This window comes from Ambystoma mexicanum, chromosome 4q (genome assembly GCF_040938575.1).
Source record: "Ambystoma mexicanum isolate Mex_15411 chromosome 4q, UKY_AmexF1_1, whole genome shotgun sequence".
NCBI classification, from domain to species: domain Eukaryota; kingdom Metazoa; phylum Chordata; class Amphibia; order Caudata; family Ambystomatidae; genus Ambystoma; species Ambystoma mexicanum.
In genome coordinates this window covers 233,616,603-233,640,175 of record NC_090928.1, presented here as the reverse complement: position 1 = coordinate 233,640,175, position 23,573 = coordinate 233,616,603, and the positions used below count along the sequence as shown (strand labels likewise).

The 23,573-nt window shown below is 44.8% G+C and overlaps 1 protein-coding gene across 7 annotated transcripts in view; it reads left to right on the top strand.

Annotated features, from left to right (window-relative positions):
- Nucleotides 1–21,061, top strand: part of FYN (FYN proto-oncogene, Src family tyrosine kinase) — a 776,649-nt gene extending 755,588 nt beyond the window's left edge. For all 7 annotated transcript variants that reach the window (XM_069607784.1, XM_069607781.1, XM_069607783.1 and 4 more), the window contains one exon: nucleotides 19,399–21,061. In XM_069607784.1, coding sequence (XP_069463885.1) covers nucleotides 19,399–19,607 — 209 coding nt within the window. In that variant the 3' untranslated portion in view covers nucleotides 19,608–21,061. The remainder of the gene's footprint in view (nucleotides 1–19,398) is intronic.
- The last annotated feature ends 2,512 nt before the right edge of the window (nucleotides 21,062–23,573 follow it).

The following is a 23,573-nucleotide window of genomic DNA, read 5'->3' as shown; positions in this document are numbered from 1 at the left end:
TCATCCTGGGTTTGATCTCCTCTCTGTTAGTTGATCGTTGGAACCCATCTCCTGATGATTTGTCCAAGATGACATCCAAAGGCTCATTTGTATGTCCTGCAATGATAAGATTTTCACAGTTCATATATAGAATTGTTTGTATTAAGAAAGCAGGGTCTTCAGACATAGGGGCATATACATTTGCCAGAACATAAACGTAGTTTCCATTCTGACTTCTACCACCACCACTGTTGCAGTATAACCTCTGAATTTCTTTTACACATTATAGTGTTTTTTTCCTTAAACAAAGGCCCACACCCCTTCTCATGTATGAACACCACATCACCTTTCATTTTCGAAGTGTACGCTAAGACTTTTCACTTTTTTCTTGGGGTTCTTAAGACCATTCAAATTTCAAAAGTGTAGCGCAAGTCGTAGGTCAGACCTGACAGTCATATAAACTGGGTATTACCCACCCTACCTGTTCCTACGTGTGTCCCCGATTTCCAAGAGTATCATGGGGGTAAGCACCTCATCAATTCATGACAGTCTGTGCCAATGTCGCCATGAAATCAGATTTGCGCCAACAGAATGCCCGCAGACTTTCTTTTGGGGGGCCTCATCCTTTACCTCTCAGTCACCCCAATATCTTTCCCCTTTTCTGTGCTATCTCAGCCTAGGGCAATGTGGAGGATCAGAAGAAGGCCATTTTTACTCCAGGTTTTATTAAATAATAAATGCAAAGGCCTAGCTCTCTATATAGCTATAGGGGAATTCCCTACCTAAATGAATAAACTAAGGTACTCGTCAGTCGTCTTTCTCAATGTCCAAAAGAATATGTCCACCCTCCAAGCTCTACCTTTCTGACCCTATCACCAGTGGTCAAAGTGAGCGGGAGCAGTGCTCCTCTACTTTTTTTAAATAAAGTTTTACCATTCCTATACTTTTATTTTAAAAAGAAACCCATCTGGAATTGATTTGTTTTAACATAAAAGTGTAGGAAGAAGTTGAAACTTGCACTTAAGTGCACTGCACGTCCCTTTAACGAGCAGGGGCGTTTGTTTAGAGGTTTGTATTGCACGTGGGAGGGGGCATAGTGATGTGGGTTGTGAGGAGCGGGGGCAGGCCAGCAGGGAATATAGTTCCAGTGCTTCCTTTTGCACACTTTGACCACTGCCTATCAATAATTCAACAAAACAAAAGGGCTGGAAAAGACTCCCTTCTGGTGCTTGGTGCTTTCCGCACTTATCTTCTTAAAATGTGATCTTTAGAGATTCTTTGGTCACTCTTTTTATCAGTTCATACAGTTCTTTTCTCAAACTGGCTCACATGTTTCCCACTTTGGGCCTATGTATACTTGATTCCGGTTGATTTATCCTCAAGGCTATTCAAGCCTTTCACTCTTCATATTCTCACTTTCTTACTTACCATGTGTCTCCTTTTTCTACAAAATTGTTTCTCTTTGCTTGACAAGGTAGAGATATATTCCCTTTATGACTCAGTCCCTCAAGTGTCACCATATCTCTCTTTCTTTTGTTCAGATCATTCACATTCATGAATATTGACATTATGCTTTTCTCAGTTTGTTTCCTCTTTTCCAAGATATGTAATCTCACATTTCCTTTCCTCGCATTCCCCCAGAAGCTCACTGTCTCCCAAGCTCTGGTTCTCTCTAAGCTGGACTATTGCAACAGCCTCTTTCTTAATCTACCTGCCTCTACTCTCCGCCATTTACAACTTATCCAGAACAGGACTGCGAGGCTTGTCCTTGGCCTCAAGCCCTGGGATTGTATCTCTCCAGCTCTGAAATCTCTCCATTGGCTCCCTGTGGATGCAAGGATTAAATTCAAAACCCTCTGCATTGTCCACAAGGCTTTCTGGGGCCTGGGTCCAACATACCTTCAGATATCCCTCCGCAAATACCTCCCATCTCGAGCACTCCGCTCCTCTACCTCTAACTCCCTCAGGGTCAGTCGTTTCTCAAAGAAACGAGCTGGGGGTAGATCTCTGTCTTCGGCTGGGGCCTCCCTCTGGAACAGCCTCCCTGCCACTCTAAAACTTGAGGAGAACCATCTCCGGTTCCGGAAGCACCTCAAAACCTTCCTCTTTGCTTCTGCCTTCTCCTCCCCTCTCCCCTGTTGATTCTGCTCTCCCTCGGCACCATGTACCTGGCCACCCTCTGTCCTCTGGGCCCAGGTACCTGCTCATCTTGCCACCCTTACGCACTGCCTCCGGGCCACCCCCTGCACTGGGGTCTGTATCTGTACCCATACAGCCCTCCCCTTTTCTTCCTGCACTTTCAACCTACACGGCCTGCTGCCATAAACCCAGCACTTTCCACTTGCTGGCTGCACTCCCATTATTTGTTGCCTTTTTATTTATTATTTTATAATTATTTTTGTTTTTTTTCCTTCTCGCTCCGCACTCTCCTTTTGTTCCCCCTTCCATGCACTTCTCCCCCTTCTCCCTCTACCCTGCACTTGCACGTTCTCAATGTCACTGGGCCTAGTAAGATCGTTGTTTTTGTTCTCCCCTGTTCCCTTTCCCTGCCTGGTCGCGCTCTGATACACTTGTGTATGAGCGCGATAGAAATACAATATCAATCAATCAATTTTTACAGTTCAGGTTTATCAAGGAATTCACATTTCCCTTAGCCTCCCTTTCTGGGAATTGTATCATGTTCTTTCTAAGACTGATATGATATGATATGATGTGGCATTTATAATGTGCCTGTTTCTAGGCGCGACAAGACAACGGGGGGGGGGGGGAACAAAGGGAGGACAAAATAACGATCTTACTAGGCCTTGTGTCATTCAGATCATGCACATGCGGGAAAGAGGGAAGGGGAGAAGTGCCGGGGGAGGGGAAGGGGGAAGAGCAGTTTACGTACAAGTGCAGTCAGTGGGTGGCTCATAAGTGCAGAGAGAAGTGACTGTAGGGTTGCGGATACAGACCCTTAAGTGCTGGGGAGCCTGGAGGCAGTGCACAGGCAGCTGGGCAGGCCCGAGTCTGGGCCCGAGTTCAGAGGGTGACCAGTGCGCAGAGCAATCCAATGCATGAGCAGGGGAGAGGAAGAGAGAAAGTGCAAGCAAAAAGGAAGGTATTGAGTTGCTTCTGGAACCGGAGGTGGTTCTGCTCAGGTTTGAGAGAGGCAGGGAGGCTGTTCCAGAGGGAGACTCGAGCCGGGAAGATAGATCTGCCCCCAACTCTCTGCTTGGAGAAGCGTCTGACCCTCAGAGAGTTGGAGGTGGATGAGCGTAGAGCTCAAGAAGGAAGATGTTTTGGAAGAGAATGTTGGAGGTAGATCGGTCCCATGCCCCAGAAAGCCTTGTGGACGATGCAGAGGGCTGTGAGCTTGATCCTTGCAGCCACTGGGAGTCAGTGGAGAGATTTCAGAGCTGGAGAGATAAGATCCCTGGGATTGAGGCCAAGGACAAGTCTTGCAGTCCTGGTCTGGATAAGTTATAAATGTCAAAGAGTAGAGCAGGAAGATTGAGAAAGAGGCGGTTGCAATAGTCCAGCCTAGAGAGGACCAGAGCTCTGGAGACAGTGAGCTTCTGGGGGAAAGTGAGAAAAGGAAGAATACCTCTGAGGAGGTGCAGCTGATAGTTTGACTTCTTAGAGACGTCAGATATGTAAGGAGAGGGTGGAGTCGAAAATGTCACCAAGGTTCTTAGCCTCACAGGAAGGAGCAGAAAGATGGCCCAGAGTGGCTGGCCAGAGAGAGAGAGGAAAGGAGGGAGTGGGTGTCTCAATGAGGAGGATCTCAGTATTACTGTTATTAAGGCAGAGATCATTGGCGGCACACCATTCCTCAATTGTGGCCAGGCAGTCTGGTATGAGAGAAGAAGCAGCGGTGGGTGAGGGGAGCTAGAAAGAGGTCTGATTGTCATCTGCATAACCTTGACAGTTGGAATAGAAAGTAGCGATGCGGTGGGTAAGAGGTGCCAGGTAGTGGTTGAAGAGCCAGGGAGAGAGGCAAGAACCCTGGGGAACACCACAAGTAGAGAGAGGGATAAAAGAGAGGAAAGACCACAGTTGGACCTGAGAGGGTCAGTCGGTGAGAAAGGAGGTCAACCAGGCCAGGATCTGATCAGTAATACCATTTAACATTCAATTTCAACAAACTTCCTCGGTATCACTGAGATTTAAATGATGTTCATTCAGGACCTTCCCATGCCTCCCCGGTTTCCCGTTACCTTCCTTTTTATTGGAAACCTTTATGGGCTTCTTAGGGGCTTCCTGTAGTCTGTGCTTCTACACCCCACGCAGTTCTGCTTTCCACAATGTCTCTCACATACAGTCCTTGTTCATTCGCTTGGCAACTCGGCATGGTAATGGGAAGCTGCGCAGCTTGCTGTGGCTGCCCATTAGCGGTATCAGCACTGTTGTATTGGCCTGCTGCCCACCCAAATTCTCCTGTGGTCATGCCATCCGCACGTCTCAAGCCACCCTCGACTTGCACCTTCTCAGGCTCTCTGCTTCGTGAGACCCACTTAGCTTGTTCCTTCTCAGGCTCGCTGCTACAATGGCTTCTCAGCATCCTCATTGCGGCCTTCCAACAAATTTGTATGTCACGGGCTCAGTGTCCCGTTGCGGATTCGCCTCCTCTCAACATCATGTAACCAGGAGACTTCCCCTGCTTGGCAAAAGCTTCTTCTTTCACTTCTCATCCCTCTTAATGTCTGGCAAGTCTTCACATTTCAACCCACACGTCTCAGCGGATTGGATACTTCGGCTTAAAGCGACAGTTTCTTTTTCTTCCAAATAAGAGCATCTGTTAGCTTCTTCCAGATCCCAGTTTTGATAGATGTTATGGTTTGACAGTCCCATATATGCCATCATGTTTTCTGGTGTAGGGAGTTCCTGACAGGTATGGGTGTCCTTGTCCCCAAAGGGGAAGTCTCTCCCAGTGAGGTCCCACTTGCCTCGACACCAGGGAAGGTGTTGCGGTGCAGGCTCACCTCCCTAGCCTAACATGGGGGCTCCCCCTTGGGGAGAAGGGATGAATACCCTCGATTCGTCACAATTGAGGCACTAGTCAACCACAGATCCCTGAAATCCATATTCTTTGCCCCATTATGGCTCATCTTTTTCTTGCACCTGTTTAGCTCATGGATTTATAACAATATGTCGCCGCTCTCCATGCTGCACACAAAGTCGACACGCTGCTTATCTAAGTCTCCCAATATATGACACGAGGCAGCATCAACATCTGACCCTGTGTGGTGTTCTGTCCAATATCATAGCCAACTTATGTATGCAGTCCTCACTGGGGTAGAAGCTGGGTTAATTGTAATATTCACCTCAACATTCACGCTAATGAATAGGTTAAGTCCCCCACCCCATTTGCTTCCTACTGGTACAATCATGTGTTTATAGCACATGTACGTCAGGCTACCAACCTCTGCTGGCATTGCAGGTGATGACTCGCCAGCGGTTACATGTCTTTACATGGAAACCCATATATCGAAAGCATGGTTTTACAAAAAACATATAACGTAAACGTATTTCTCGAATTGCTATTAACAACATGAAAGCAGTTAATATAACGAAACGTGTATAGCGAAATACACTAATTTCGATAGTAAACAGAGACCACTGAGAAAGGGACCCTAGTAAGGAAGAATGTTTATGGCGCAAAATTCAACAAAATGGAATACAAAATAGATATACGGATGATTTGGAATTTCAACATAACATTAAATTACTTCTCGCATGAGCATTTGTACCAGTAAATCATGTTGAGGAATACTATAAGCTTTTAATAGAAACAGATTTTTTTAAAGAAAATGAACAATATTTAGAACAACATTTAGATTATTTTGACTCAACCCAAATTGGAAAATTAACTCGAAGTGGAACGCGAAGAAGGGCACGTTTTAGCAAAATAATATGGAATTGTTACTCGGCTGTAATACAGGAAAATGTAAAAACGAATAATAAACTCGGATGGCACAATGGAATAAAACAATCGTTAAAAAACGTAATCCTAATTCATGGTGCTTTTTAAAACAACTAAAGAAAGAACAATCACATCAAGAAATGCAAGTTGCACAAATTACACAGATAGAAAAAAAGCAAGTACAGAGAAAAAAATATTGCGACAACCTGAATATCTATCTAATTCTCACTATCTAATTTGTGTAAAGACAATTGTAAAGACTGGTAGGGGGTGTCTGTACTTCCGCTCTTTATATGGTAGAGGAGAGGCACAGAGGACCCCAGCCAAGATTCTCTATTATTGGTACGTGGTCGAGCAATCAAGGCCTAGCTTCTCAGGAGGTTATGCGGGCTGGTTCTTAAGTACAGTGTAGTCCCCGAACCCCCACAAAGGAATGTCCACACACGGTATTAATGAAAACACAGTCTTTATATAATTAATATTCAAAGGTATGTACACGATCACAATAACGCACTTTGTACTCGGAAGTCAATAATGATAAATATATACAATTCTAAAGTGGTACCACTAATGTTATCAAATCTCATTCAAGTGCATCAACTGTACGGTTAAAATGTCACACAGATTAATAACGAGGAAACCAGCAATAGAGATAGGGAGGACGTAAGATGGTTGAAACAATAGGCAGAATGCTGACCCCTACCCCTAGGCACAGTTCTGTGTGGAGATCCCCCCCACCTGGGCAACCTGTAAAATAAGGCTATATCGCAAAAGCCCAGTCCATATGTTCAATAGTCTCACTTCTTCCTATTAAGGTTTTACCCCCCAATGTACGTGTTTGAGTAGAGTTCTCCGACGATGCGTCGACTGATCCTATTCTTGAGTGCCTCCCTTTCAGACGGGAGCCACGAATCGTCGAGAGGTGTCGGGGAACTTGGCGTTCGGTGTCCGGGAATCGACGGCCCTTCTTGAGTGCCCTCCCTTTAAGGCAGGAGTCACGGGTCGTCGAATGTCCAACGGTGAACTGGGTGAACTACGGCAGGGAAGTGGCCACTTCGTTCCTAGCGGTGGTCGTCGACGACAGAGCGTTGGCGTCCTGCAAGGAAGAGGCGTGCGGGGCACCTCGGTGACGATAGTTCTGGACCGCAAAGAGATGATGAAGAACTGTGGCCCAGCAAGGGCCTCGAGTCGTCGGCGTCTCTGTGGTCTTTAGGTGGCGGGAAACCCACCAGTGGATGCTCCTCGGCGCGTCAACGGTCGGGCTTCTCCAGCAGGAGACAAGCGGATGACGATGCAGACGAGAGCGTCCGATGATCAATTAAAGTTCTTAGGCAAACGGGAGCACGGCAGCTCCGGTCGGCGACGGCAGTCATTGACAGTGGTGGACAACAGTCCGAGGGCTTCTCCTTGGAGTTCTGCAGCAGTCCCCGTATCGGGTCGGCACCCTGTCGAAGGTCTGTCTACCAGGGAGCGTTGGCAAGGATCAGCTGTGCACGATGGTCCCTCGTAGCTCGGGAAGAGGGCGCCTTACCAGGTCCTCTCTGGGTCAGTCCTTGGAAACATAGCAGCCTTCAGATTGCGAGGGAGAGCCACAGCACTCCTTCTCGTCCAGCGGGGGTTTCAAGATCAAACGTCAGTTAATCCAGTTACTCGTCGTAGTGGACTTCAGCTTCTGAACACGATTCCTAGCAGTGAGAGGTCCCCAGATATACTGTTGATCTCCCATTCATTCCTCTGGGTCACACTCAAGCCTCCAATCACGACTACGGGCATTCATGCAAAGACCAAAAAAGAACCCTATTAGGGAACTCCCGTCCCCTGCACTCTATTTATCGCTTAAGCAAGCTGAGTAAAGATTTATTCCCAAAAGGGGAATCAAAGTAAATGGAGTAAATCAATTTAAAGTTAAATGAAACAACATAGTAATTCAAGATATCAGTTTAGTATCGAAACATATTCATCAATTCAAAGAAGAGTTGGTTATCCAATCAGGATTTATTTTTCAAAGAGCAAATGCCCAACGCGTTTCGAGATAATGTTCTCTTCATCAGGGGCTGTAGTTATTCGTTGTGTCAATCACAGAGACTCTAGAGAAGTATATACAAAATAATGATAATGTCAGTTTACATGATAATAATAACATAGACCGAATGTTTAGAGACAGTGGATTATCCACTCAACCATATGTGTTCTTAAAGCAAAAGTCAGTTCACTAATTAGCACAGTCTACAATCATATTTTATAAAGCAACAAGGAACTAGAGTTAATATCATTTTAGCAGAGTCTTCATTCTATCAAACAATTGTAAATCAAGTGTGAGTGAAAATAGACTATTACAAATACTACTAGGTGTATAAAGGGTAAAGAGCATACCGTATGTTACATTAAAGGATGGACTAGGTCATGTTGTTACACAAGTGTGTCATCCCAATCAGGTGTAGCTGTCTGGGTCCCCTATAGTATAACCAAAGAGGCCAAAAATGCTGAATGAGCACTATACTTTGGAAAGATGGAGGCGCCACTCGTTACAAATAGAGCGGGGAGATTCAGCAGTCGCTAGAGACCTCCACAATTAGGAAAGCGAAAGAACGCTGGGCCACTTTTTGCTACCAGAGCCGTCTCTTTAAACAGTGTGTTTGATAGAATGAAGACTCTGACATTATCATTATTTTGTATATACTTCTCTAGAGTCTCTGTGATTGACACAACGAATAACTACAGCCCCTGATGAAGAGAACATTATCTCGAAACGCGTTGGGCATTTGCTCTTTGAAAAATAAATCCTGATTGGATAACCAACTCTTCTTTGAATTGATGAATATGTTTCGATACTAAACTGATATCTTGAATTACTATGTTGTTTCATTTAACTTTAAATTGATTTACTCCATTTACTTTGATTCCCCTTTTGGGAATAAATCTTTACTCAGCTTGCTTAAGCGATAAATAGAGTGCAGGGGACGGGAGTTCCCTAATAGGGTTCTTTTTTGGTCTTTGTGTAATTGTACAACCCATATGCCAGGGTTGATATCTTTTCTCCCCTGCACCTTGAATTACTCTTAAATAGATCGCTCTATTTCAGAATAGAGCACCACATGCATATTAAAGTCAGTTATACATTCTGAGTGTCAGGTGTGTACCTTCCAGTTAGTACGGGCATTCATGCAGACAGGCAGCCAATCAGGCACACAATGTATTCAGGCCATTCACTTCTCTCCAGACACTCACAACAAGTTATGTGTATTGGGACAAGTACCGAGCCATTCAACACTCCAAGCTGCATTCATACCGGTTTCGAGCAGGGTTGTCTCAGTCATTGTGTCAACCACCAGATACTAGACACCCACAACACAGAATGCATATTCGTCACAAACTCTATTCACCCAGGTCCCACCCACAGGAGGTACCCACAACATACATCAACGGGAAGGCTCCAGCTAGTCTGGCTGGGCCTTCACAACAACACCATATATGGCATTTCCACCCAACAGCCAGTCAGGGTGAAGGGACAGAGTCAGGGCTTCCCAGGACTTTGGGAAAACAAGGTAATGGGTAATAGAAAGCAAGGGGCCACCGGGGCCATCTTGTTTTCCATCAGGAATCAACTGATCCCAATGGCAGGGCCGGGGTATCCCAAAATGGAGGATACTCCGCACACCTGTCAAACTCAGCATGGAGCTGCCACCAGCCCCTACCCTGCTCTGCGGGCCACCCAGAGGTGCCCAAAAACATACACTAGGGGCACAGGGTTGTACCCCCACCCATGGCTGCCGTAAGGGTATCCCAGGGGTCCGTTCACCAAACCAAAAGAGAGCTGACCCGCCAGGAGTCCCACATGAACTTCTGCGTGGAAAACACGACAGAACACACGATAAAAAGCAGTAAAGGACAAGGATATGGAGGCCCTGTCCCTCCGATGCATTTCCAGCATCACAACAATGACAACTCCCCAATTGTTAATAGGATGAGGTTGAGTGGGCATTTACTCAATATCAATCCCCATCGCTTTCTAAACTCTGGATTATCCTTACACAGGGTTGATTCTAATGGAAATCTCAAACCTCTCTGGATCCTTTGAGCTTTATGGAACTGTACCAGAGTTGAAGCATGCAACTGCTGGTTGATCTCCCTTCTAATTAATCTCTCTGTTGTTTAATCACCTCCTCAGGTTTCTCAATTGATCTAGCTGTACTTTATCTTTAATGAGATTTAAAATACTTCTGGCATTCGTCCCTATTCTGTTAAACTGACAATTTTTGAAAATATTCTGTGTGGTGCCACCTTTCAAAAAAACCTCCCAACCAAAAAGTGTGTGTGAGGGGTGCACTCAGTATTTCCACAACTCAAATTGCAATCCTTTGCATCTCACATTAATTTCTACTCTTCCCATGTACATGGGTAAAGCAACCAGGCACACGGTTGGTGTGTCTGTAAACGAAATATACAAACCCCGCCCCTGTCAGAAGAGGATCCGAGGCGCACTCCAATCGGGTCAATAAAACCGTTCCATATATTCACAAATCCAGAGAGTCATTTAAACTGATATATAAAATTAATCATACATATGCTTTTTTGAAAAAATATTTGTGTTTTTAAATATTTCTTTATACAAAATTATTCACAAACACAAGGTTTGTACATGTAATTCAGTTTTTCCTTTTCAAATCAGGAACCATTCCCTCCTTCCAACAGTTACAATTGAATAAATATTTTATCAGCTGAAAGAGATAATTTTGTTACACATTATTTTATTGTATGCATAATAGGTAGAATATTTTTTGTTCTGATTTAAATTATCAGAGAGTTTTTCCAGGATTAAAATAATCCTATGTTTTTTGTCTTCCAGGGTTTCTATTGGGGTATTTTCACTCACCTGTATCCGGAACTCTCTCACGGGGCATACTACTACACTTCTATTACCTTTATGCTGTTTTGAGGGCTTCTATGATTTCGCCAGAGGCGAGGTCTGATGCTTGCCCGGCATGTTCCTGACCAGCACGTTGGTACCTGGCGCTGCCACTCTAGGCAGACGTCATCTTCCACAGCCTGATGGAACTCTGTGTTCAAGGTTTTTCGACCCCCATATGCAATTACGTTTTTCAAAGGAACTCTTTGGGGTCGTGTTAGCAACATATTTCAAGTGGAATGCATTCTATCAGTTTCTTATTATACCTTTGTGAAGCTTTGGATCACATCTCTAGCAGACACTCGAAGATCTCTAGTTAGACATAGCAACTGTTGAGTACAAGCTGATTTATTTATTCAAAATTGTTATCATGCAACATTAGGTCCAGTTGATTGACACTATGTATATTAAATCATAACTTAGAATAAAAACACAGTGCATCATTGATAACCCCCCTCTGGCATAATCAGATCAAGAGTTGCATTACAATATACAGAAAGCGTATTGGTTTCTTGATCAATAACCACAGAGTAGGGGGGCTACACGCGGGTCTTAATGTGAGCCCCAGTGCCTTTATCGAGTGTAAAATCTCCGCCAGTGAGGGGGGTTACAGCTATTAGCACCCTGCTATGCGGTCTATGGTGGATATCGCTTTTGTATATGTTGTGAAATTTGTGAAATGGTGCATTGAATGTTTCACAAGTTAAAAGAAAATGCAAAACAAAATGCCGCCAAGGAAATAGAAGAAGGGACTTAATCCTAGACCCTTCTCCCTTTTCATGGCACCATTCTTCCAGGAGAAAAGGACGGATAGCACATTGGAGGCACATGCTATGTGTGTCCTGAAGCAAAGGGCACATTGGTGGGATGGAGGTAGCTACTGTGGGAATGGGTTTGGGGAAAAGCAGTGTGGACTGGGAGGAGGAAGGCTGGGGACAAGCAGAATCTATGAGTGGTATCTAGCACATCAGGGAGTTGGATTGCAGGCCTATGCTAGGAGCTATGGCCCACTTTCCTAGAACCCTGACCGACTGAAGACCGAAGGGTGGTCACCACCAGGGGGCTAGTTAAGAAGTTACTGGCCTCATTTATTCCAAAATGTGTTTAAAAAGCTTACGACATTTTAGCAATGAAAGGTGATTCATCAACACTGAGCCATGCCCAGCCTGGTCAGCCTGCGTCTATAAATCCCAGTAGATTGACATAACATTACCTCATCATGTGTTAGGAGGTAATCCAGAAGTAAATCCATGGAATTACCATCAAACTCAGTTACCATTACCACCACTTGGCACTGTGGCATTACCACAGTATCACGTGTGGTGGTAACGTGGTGTAAATCCCCATTTATGGAATCCATGGGAATCCTCAGGGATTTTCATGGATTGTCCATTAGCGGTAATCCCGCCCAGTAAATCCACTGAGTTTACTGTTAAACTTGGTTACCGTTACCACCACTTTGCTCTGTGGCATTACCACAGGATCACGCATAGTGGTAAATCGGGCATTTATGGCATCCATAGGAATCCCTGGGGATTTTCAATGGCTTTTCCATGAGCGGTAATACCGCACAGTACATCCACTGAATTTTGCAAGTATAGTCAAGGATGTACTTCCAGTAAAATGTCGAGATACATACTCCACTTTACCTCCAAAACTGTAGTACAGGTTGGTGCGGTAATGCAAAGGCAAAGTGGTGGTAGCATTATTACTGCCACTTTACCACCATTTTCACTGCAGCTCTGTACTTATAATGAGGCCAGTGCTGTTGATCTGTATAATAAAATATCCTTGACTATCTCAGGTTGTTAATTATCACAGGAGTGCAAAGGATTGGTTAGATCAGAGAGGAACCACCTGCAAGTTACCATTCTAAAATGTATCTAGCCCAGTCTTACTATTAGAAAAGTGTATCCCTTCTGAAATCCCTGCAGAGCACATGTGCCTGGATCGGTCCCAGTATCTGTCCCAATCTTAATATTAAAAGATTTTGTCAGTTCTGAAATCCTAGCCGAGCATACATATAATATTGCATGCCCTCATTCCAGTCTCAAGACAAAACGTGTTGGATGAGGGTTTTGGGGCAAGGCTGTGTTCCCTAAAAATATATCTCACCCATTGCGTGAACCTGAGCCAAGATGATGTCTACTTATATTCCCCCCTTTACAATGAGTTTTCCATATGGCACACTGCTCCTTATCTTGATCCTTCTCAGTCAGTTTTGGCAAAATGAGGTCAATTAAATATTGTTAAATAGAGGAAGGGGGCGCTGCTGCGCAACAAGATGGCCGCTTGAGCGAGGAGCTCCTCTCAGGCATGAATCCTGATTGAATTATCCCCTGTTTCCGGATCACATCGAACCTCCTAAGCTACCTGTGCTGTTCCCGGAGAACATCCTGACCTTGCAGGCGAAATCCCGACTGAAATCGGACTTCCCTAGCCTGGGAACCCTGGGGGACCTTGAGGTCACTGGCTCATGCCACGAGAATCTACGAGGGCGCCGCGGCTCCCTCTTACGCTGGGCCTCACAGTGGGCAGAGCGGGACCGGCGGACTGCGGCCATGACACTTCGCGCCACACGTGCTCTGGGCATACTGTGCAAGTCCCTCCCTAGGTGGAAGGTGCTTGCACCGGAGCCTCCCGGACCATTGTTGCTGGACTGGTCGTTCCCGACCCCGTCCCTTGTTCCCGAGGCGAGAGCTACGTGAGACTGGGCTCACGCGGCAGCTGGGCGCGGGGCACGTGTGGAACTCTCTGACTCGAATCAAACATATCCTGTGCCTCCCACCCACGGCTGCCTCAGTGCTTCTACCAACAAATTACACCGGGAAAATTCATGCCTTTGCTCTCCAGAGCCCTCCTTTAACACGCGTCCCTCTCACCCAACCAGGCACAGGCCGTTTCTTCACCTCCACGATGCCTGGAAAAAACGCGCCCAAGTCCAGGAAGACTGGACCGATGGACTCCTTTACTAGCTCACAATCATCTCCTGAACGCCCGGACCCGCAATCCCCGGCCTCACCCCTAAATGCAGAAGATATGAAATTTGATCACTTGCTGACAACAGTTCAAAATGGATTCCTGGCCATTAATAGGCTCCCTAAAAACTCGCCTAGACAAGGAAAGTGCCAGAATCACAGAGGCTGAAAACAGAATTGGCTCAAATGAGGACTGTACTCGGCAAAACATCCACGACATCGCACTCCTCAGAGGGGAAATACCGCACAGTACATCCACTGAATTTTGCAGGTATAGTCAAGGATGTACTTCCAGTAAAATGTCGAGATACATACTCCACTTTACCTCCAAAACTGACAAACACCTTTTGGCGGACATTAGTCTAAACCTCCAAACCTTCAACGATCTGGCTACCAAAGAACAAGCGTACATGGCCATCCCGTCCAGGGCACGCAAATACGGGGAGGGCAACAGGGCGGACCACCATCTGGCTCGTATACTCCGCAATGACCATACCCACACCCCTATTGCGAGCATTCTAACAGATGGGGGCGGCTGTGCATGGGGAGGATGAAATAAACTCTGAGTTCACGGACTATTACATCAATCTTTACGCCAACCATGATAGGTCCACACAGGATGACGTGAAGTCGTACTTAAGTAAGATTTCCCTCCCTAGCTTAACGTTAGAAGATAACTGGTCCCTTGAACAACCCATGACGGCCGAGGAAATAGCTGAAGTGATCAAGGCACTAGCAGCGGGTAAAACTCCAGGGCCGGACGGCTTAAACGCTGACCTTTATAAGGCATGCTCTCCGATACTCGCCCCAATATTGTCCCTCGTTTGGGAGGAGGCTATGAACACTGGTTCACTCCCTGAGTCCATGTCAGATGCAGTCATTACGGTGCTCTTGAAACCTAGACGCCCGGCATACGAACGCTCCTCCTACCGTCCCTTGTCCCTGATTAACACGGACGCCAAGATTTACGCAAAGGTGCTGGCCACCAGACAGCTCCCCAAAATAACCACCTTAATCCACCCCGACCAATGCAGATTTATCCCAATGAACGAGGTCCACGGCCCTGAATATGCGCAGACTGTTCAGTGTTGTAGCACAGATCAAACCAGAGGCACAAGGAGCAGCCATTTCACTTGACGCCGAAAAAGCATTCCATTCGGTATCGTGGCTGTACATGTTTGAGGTTCTTCATAAATTCGGATTCGGCCTTTACCTGATAGGATGTGTCAAATTACTCTACTCCTCTCCCAAGACTAGAGCTCTAACCAACCGTACCCTATCCAATCAATTTACGTTATGCAGGGGTATGAGGCAGGGATGCCCCTTCTCACCAATCATTTTCGCCCTCACCATTGAACCAGTGGCAGCTGCAGTCAGAGCTGAACAAGACCTTAGGGGTATTAAAATGGGCGGGGTATACCAAGCAATTTCATTGTATGCAGACGATGCACTACTATATGTTCGGGAACCAGAAAAGAACCTGTCCCCCATTTTAGCGGTGATTACCAAATTCACTACACACTCAGGCTACAAGATAAATACATCCAAATCCGAGATCTTTCCGTTGACACGTGCCACTGCTTGCCCCACAAACACTCATGGCCTATCGTGGGCTCCCAATCACATTGGATACCTGGGGATCCTGGTCTCCCACGACAAGAACTCTTTTTATATAGATAACTAAGAATCCACGCTACAAACCATACACTCTAAGCTTCAAATTTGGTCCAGACTCCCCATGTCTCTTGCTGGCTAGATAGCGGTCCTCAAGATGACGGTACTCCCTAGACTCCTATACATCTTCTGTAATGTACCTATATGACCGGGCAAACTCTTCTTTGACAACCTGCGTTCCATGGCCACCACCTTCGTATGGAACGGTGGCGCGAATAGAATGAAATGGAACAAATTGGTCGAGCCCTATGATATGGGAGGCTTCGCCGCCCCTGATTTTGAATTGTACTACTATGTGGCACAGGCACACTATGCAAAGTTCTGGCAGGACCCTTCGGATAACACACACATATACCCATCGAGCGTCATTCGGTCCGCCTGACCGATTTGAGATCCATCATATTTACGAAGTCACATAAAGACGATTGCAAGTTTGACCCCGCCGCTTGCACAGTTGCGGCATGGGCTGAAATAAGCAAGCGTCTGCACATAGACTGCCCTTATGACTCCCAAGCCCCGCTCTGGAACTTCCCGGGCATTAAGCCAACATATGACATTGCCATCCAGAAAACCTGGCTACCCGAATATGAATTCACAATGAAAACCATGTTCCCCAATGGTAAATTTGTAACTCCTGAAGACTTCGCAAACACAGTGGGGAGCAGTCAACTAGCCACCCTACAGTTCCACCGTATGAAAGCAGCGTTCAAAGAAAGGTGGCCATCATTCCCAGACGAACCTGCTAAGCATGCATGCTACCAATCACTGTATTCTCAGGCAGGCACTGGGGTGTCCAAATTATACAATATTGTGCAGGCCCACACAAAATCATCGAACACCATCAAAGCATTGTGGGAAAAAGACATGGGTACTATAATTGAGGAGGGGAAATGGGCCAGATATTGCCTCCTATCTAAGAAAATCTCACTCAATGCAGGCCTGAGATTGGTACAATTAAAAGTTCTGAACAAACTACATTATACGCCAGCCAAAATAGCAAGGTTCTAAAAGACCACCCCCGACAATTGTCCGAAATGCCACACCCCTGGTGTGGATTCGTTTCATATGTACTGGGCCTGCCCCCAGATAGCAGGTTTCTGGCTCGCAGTGGCCAACATCCTTGAAGAAATAACACAAATCCCTGCACACCTCAATCCACCTAAATACCTGTTTGGAGACATTGGCAAGGCCCCAGAAAAAACGAGGAGACTATTCAACGTCGCCTGCGCAGTAGCAAAGAAATGCATCCTTCAAAAACGGAAGAAGGGCCAGGCTCCAACAACAGAACAGTTCCTTGCGACCCTCACTTATGTGAATGAATGTGAGGAAAACTATGTTAATATGATATCTGTTCCATGTAAACCAAAGGACATTTGGGCCCCGTTCAGGGCATACTTAGATGAAACCTCCACAGATACTGAAAACTCGGACAATGATAGCGCGGAAGATGGGCCATGCCACACAGCTAGCTGTATGTAACCTCTCTCTGTGGGCATATACGTGGACATGCACCTGATGTAAATGTTTACAGGGGGAGCGGGGTTGTCAATTTTGTAACGCGAATCTGTATTATGTAGATGCGAAATAGGCAAAGTGTACTGTGACATGCAAGCCAAAAATAAAGTTCTTTAAAAAAAATATATTGTTAAATAGCTTCCCTATTCAAGAAAAGAAGCGAGGATCCGAAATTTTGCGCCAAAATCTTGTGATTTTATTGATAAAGTTTCAGGTGAAAGACATATTCTTATTCACTTTGTTAGGATATGTTGCAGTCCCTCAACACGTGTTTCCCCACCTGCTATCGTACCGCAAGGTGAATTATTGTTTGGGAAACCAGAACTTATTTCGAAACTTAAGGAACTCATTTGAAAAAACAAGACAGTGATACTAAGAAGTGTTCATTTCTATTTCACCTACTTGAAACTGGTCAATTTGGATTGATTATTGACGCATAAAGCATACACCCAATAATGTCATTACTGAAACCTCCTGATGAACCACCATACACAGGTGGGGAAAAACATTTTGACGGACTGCAACATATCCTAACAAAGTGAATAAGAATATTTTTTTCACTTGAAACTTTTATCAATAAAATAAAGGTTTTGGTGAAAAATTTCGAATCCTCCCTTCTTTTCTTTCATAGTTAGTATCGAGTATATGGGACAGCCTCAATATCATATATCATTGGACCTGATTTTGCAGCCGATCTGATCTACACATTAGTCACTATTCATTCTAGAATCCTATTGCAGTAAATTGTGGGCTCGCCAACAGTTGCTTTAAGGCTGTGTTTCATACCAGTTAACCTATTTCCATATTGCTCTAGCGGCTCATTATAATTAACCTGTATACACTGTTTCAGTTTACAGACTACCTATGGCAATGAGCTCACTTGTAGAATCCAAATTTATACTCAAATAGCTTCAATGGGAGTACTAGGGCATACATTTAGGAAGGCGCACTGAAATGTCTCTTCAAGAGTCGCACGCCCTGTGCATTGTATGTTGCTGCAGAGATGGGAGCTGTACAGTAATTCCAGGCATGTCCTGGGGTCCGAATTTCTTTAGTGTTGCAACGGATGAGCCTATGTGCTATCATTTGACCCTAACATGCTTGTAAGGAAGAAAGTTTGCTCTCCCCTTGGCTTTATATTGGATGGCACCAGTGGTTATTAGTGGAGAAGAGAATGCCTAAATATGTTAAATCAGCGATTGTCCCAATAACAAGTGATTTAGGTAGCAACCCCCCCTGTGGTGTCCTTTTCCGAAAAACCCCTTGGCCCTCATTACGAGTTCGCCGGTAACCATGCCGCATTTGGCAGCATGGCTGCAGCTGAAATCGCGTCGGGGTCCGGGTCCTCGGAATGAGGACTTACCGGGCCATTCCGAGTTCGGAAGGCCCAGTAATTCCTCCCTCCAAGGACCCGGACACAGTCCTTCCCCATTCCCATTTCAGCCCCCATAGGGCTGAATCGGAATGGGAGAGGGAGCAAACAACAGGCCATTACGAGATGGCCCGTTGTTTGTTCCCTCTTCCCCTCACGGGACCCGGTAAGCACACCTGGTTTTCCCATGCGTGCTTACCGTGTCCCTCGAGGGGAACTCGTAGTGAACGGCGCCGGCACCTTTTACGGCGCCGTTCACTCCGTACCGCCAGGGTCCTAATGAGGCCCCTTGTCTTTATTTGTTGAACCTTGACCCATTTATCAAGTATTCATGCAACCCATTCAGAAATATATGTAGACCCTTTTGCATTTGCAAAAGGACCCTCCCATCAAAATGTCGGGGTTGTGAGTACTATTTTAGGGAAGTGCCAAAAAGGGGGGAAGGGAAGGGATCACTTTCATTGACAGCAGGCCCAGGAACTACGTTCCTGAAGGTATCACTAACTGTTAAGGACAATTTAAGTATAAGAAAGGGGCTTCAAGAAGACCCTTTTGGGTAAAAATTGGTCTCTCTCGCTCTCTATGAGAGTCCAAGCAGGAAAAAGCAAAAAGGTGCTTGGGAGATTCCTGCTCCAGATCGGGGGCGGTGCTACTCAGAGTTGTGTTTTGCTGGAAGATAACAGGAATTTGAGAGAGATTGCAATATCCTGTAATCCAGCAGATGCCCCTCCGCTGTGGGTGTCTAGGTCCAATCAATGCATCCCACAGGATGATTAGTTATCATTAGTGCTCAAATGTTCATCTGCTCATACATACAGAGAGTCCATTCAAGCTTTATTTTCCTGACACAGTACACCATTATTGCAAAAACTTTATTTGAAGATAACTATTATTTAGTTTTCTCTGTAGAGGAATGTGTTCCAACAGCGGTCATAAAGGTTAGGAATTTAACGTTGAGCCAAGCATCTAAAATATACCTTTTAAGTACATATAAATCACATTGATTGAATTTGTGTTGTTCTATATTTCGCCCTGTCTCATGCCGTATTTATGTATTTATTTCTTAAAGGCATGAATAACCGCGAGGTCTTGGAGCAGGTTGAACGTGGGTACAGGATGCCATGCCCTCAGGACTGTCCAATCTCCCTGCACGAGCTCATGATCCACTGCTGGAAGAAAGATCCAGAGGAGAGGCCAACCTTTGAATACCTACAGGGCTTCCTGGAAGACTACTTCACTGCCACTGAACCCCAATATCAACCTGGGGACAACCTGTGAAATTCTTGCCCTGCACCTTGGAGGGAAGAGGGTTCGGAGGGGGGCGGCGAACATCAGGTTGACATTGTGGCTTCCAATTCATTGATAACCTTCTTTGAGAGGCAACATCTTCCATCCCCGGATTTCACGCAAGTCTGAAGTTAAGAACTTCCGAAAAGCAAGTCTGAAGTTAAGAACTTCTGAAACCCTCCTGTGACCACTGGTTCTATTATCAGAAAGTTTTCTTTGGACAGGAAAGACAATGGTGACTTTCAGTTGGCGACGTGGATAATGCATTGTATTGATGTGATGTAAACTGCAACAAGCTCTCTTCACTGTAAATAATAATTCAGTGCCAATAACGGATCCTATCGCTTTTCCCCGTTTTCATGTTTCCGAACACAATACACTGCGTGAAATGTACTCGCATTTGCCGAGTATTGTTATCCAAAAGTGGCCTCCTTGTCAACAAAAAAAACCCATCAAGAAATCATTGTGTTCATGTTTTAAACGCAATTCAGGATAATCTGTGTGTTTTTTATACATATATATGTATATAATATAAATATGCCTGTATATGTAATATATATGGGTGCCTTTTGCAAAGGAAACTCATTGCTCATGTGACGAGCCAAGCAGCAGTAGCTAGAAAATGATAATTCTGCTCGGTACCCTTGAACAGACTGGTCCAACTCTGAATGCCAGTGCGCTCACGAAGGCTTTTACCAAGCATGTTTTCTTTTCCTTTAATGGGTTCGATTTTGCACTTTTTTGATTTTCTGTAAGGTGTTTGTAAGTTGTCTCTTTCTCAAATCATGTTCTGTAAAGAGCGGGAAAGGTTCGCACCTCTCGGCCGCTCTGCGCTGATATAATTCTGTTCGCTGGGTATTAAAAGTGAACATATTTAAGTGAGGCTTAAAAGAAGAAATCCCTGGAGCAGCATCAACTGAACCAGAAGGTTGGAACTCTGAAGACCTTGCACCTGGAAATACACAAAAAGATATACTGATCCAGTATGTCTGAAGATGTTAATTTAATGAACATTGTAACCACTTTTATTGGTTTTAAACCATAGCATTTTAATCTCGTACAACTGCTAAATCGCTGCCATAAATTGCATCTTTTTTCTATAACAGTTTCCATTGTACAACCAGTGTTTTAATTGTTCTATACTGCTAATGAAATTACTTCCTAGGTGTTTCAGAGACTTCGCGAGTGGAGTTACTATGCACTTCTTTACATTTCACAGAGGGGACACTTAACAAGGTGTGACCCCTTTAGTTTGTCTCATGTGTGAAATAATTATGTTTAACCAAAAGAAAAAAAACATCAAATATCTTTCTACCAGAATTTTTTTTTGATACTGCGTTCCAAATTTTAAGTCTTAATTTCATTTGCGTTATTGTTTCGTTGCAAGTTTACATCTAAAAACTGTTTAACTTTCTTAATTTAGTAATTAAAAAAAGAACATTTTACTTTCGCCTTTGAGGACTTTTCTTTCAACAGCTTTGAAAAGGAGAGACAAGCTAAGGAATCAAGAGGCAATTATTGATGGATAGTGTTTTGATGCATTCACCTCTTTTTTTAATCTTCAGTCATTGCATAAGACATGATCACCAGCATTGAAGGATTCCAATTTTGAAGGGGTACGTAGCATTTACAGGCTAAATGTGTCCCAATGAATTCTGCAGTTCTATTATTTTTCATACTTTCCCTTGAAAATGTCCCCAATTTACATACTTTGGTTAAAATAATTATTCTTTACAATAGCATGCAAACCCATACATATTGAGCAAGTTAAAGTGATATCCAAACATGGTATCTCCTTGTTTAGCAATATCTGAGGTATTCTCTTAGAGAACATGAATGCGATCTTGGTCGCTGTTACCAAGTTGAAAGAAAGATTGACAATCCGTAGAAGCCTAAGCAAATGTTTCTCAAATGAAGCGCTAACCTATCAAATTAGATGCTGTTGTGTCCAGTCCATAAGTCTCAGTAGACAGACATGCCAGAAGTTTGATGCGCAGGCACAGGTTACAAATAGATAAATGTTCAATAAAAAATACCAATCAAACGGCAATAGAAAAACTAACTGCATAATTCAATAACTGGTAAGGCAAATTGTTTGCTTGACAGAAGGTTTAGGCCGGCATAACCAATATTTATTGAGTAGCAGAATCGGCAATTGTTCAAACCCATGATTTCCTCAAGATATCAAGTTGTAGGTAACCCCCAATTGTAAATTCAGCTTAGTAGACATGAAATGCTCCTACGGGTCTTATTTGCAGCTACACATTTGCATTTCCTGCTTTAAACAATCTTTGGACAACAATTGATGATAACATGAGAAGTGGTGTCATTACTATAAGGCAATCTGTAGTGCTTTAGACCTCTGTTCTTTTAATATTTTGAGGATCCACCCACACCACCCAGGGACCCAGAGTGCAGACTCTAAAGGAAGAAGAGTTCTGAAAAGGGGCCTTGAGAGCTGAGGCCAGGCATAGGGCTTACCCCCAATTCAGTTCTACCAATTTAGGGTGTAACTATATGTTCTATGGGTAAAGCAAATTCATCTTATTGCAAAATGTGACTACTTTTTTAGGGAGATTATACAAGTTTTCTCGGTGCGACCAAAAGCTTAAAGCTATTACATCAGAATCAGACTTGCTTGGAATCCACAAATCAATGTCAAGGGATTAGAAATCAATATTATCAGACTTAATATCATAAAAGTCACAGAAAATACTGTGCTCTTTCCCTTTGATGTCGCTGTAATGATTATGCCCTGTGAGAAACCGGAAGGTGTCTCACTTACTAGTCCCTGGGGATCTGTCATCCAGGTGGCCAGGACACAGCCATCGCTATTGGATCCAGTTCCTGCGGGTGGACCAGTGCGGAAGGATCACCTGGGTAAGGGGTCTTCGGGGAGTGGAAGTGGGAAACCGATGGGTGAGACACGGTACCCCCTTCCTTATGACAGCTTTTCCCCATCCTACCCAGTAGCATATCTAGAAACTCATCCCCTCTCCCCCTTTCTTGACACAAACACTTTCTCACAGACCGATTACCATGAAAGACGACGGACTAACACCAGAGCCATATAACTGACATGTCCCAACACAAGGGTCAGGCAGAGTCAGGAAATTGCAGAGAATTGCACACACCTGACTTCCCTTTCCTCATAGGGATAAAAGGTGGAGCACGAAAGCACACACTGAGCAAGGCCAAACGCATGAGGAAGCAGCTATTCCAGGACAGCAGTTCAAACGGAGTAGAAAGGCGGCGAGACCTGAAAGGACGACGAGGGGAGAATTGCCCTTGCTCTTTTCAAACCAGACCTGCGGAGCCTCCGAGAAGGGAAACGTAAGACTGGGAATTGCAGCTGGCGGAGGGTACAAAGGATGTCAGTGGTACATGAAACCTCCCACACTGATAGCCAGGGCGGGGAGAAGTGGTTGCCATGATGGTACCCTCCTTGACTCCAGAGGCAGGAGATGCCAACAGAGTTCGGCACAGCCGGTGAGCCAGAAAGATCTGATATTAGATCGGACTGTGTTGGGCTCAAGGTTGTGAAGCGCAACATTGTATGTAGAAAGAAGACTAAAGCACCAAGGTCTTTTGTAAGCAAAATAGGTATCACTAAGAGTGGTCCGGCGCCATGTGGGCGTTTAATCAAAGGATTCTGACTGATGCCCCGCTCCTGAACAAGGAGAATGTGTTCAACTAACAGACGAGGGTCAAGCCAAACCCCTTGTACAATCGAAAGTCCTTGCCATGTTGCAGAAGACTTTAAGGAATATTGGAATATGAATGTGTGAACCCGACTAAGGGAAGGGTGAAACTGGCGTTTGAGCCCAGATGAGGGGCATGCCACCCGAACTGTGATATGTTTAAGTACGCACTTGGCAGAGAATAACCGAGTAACCTAGCAAGACGTAATCGACCCTTGGAAGTCTTTGTTTGTATTAGCAAGTACTTTAGAAGCCA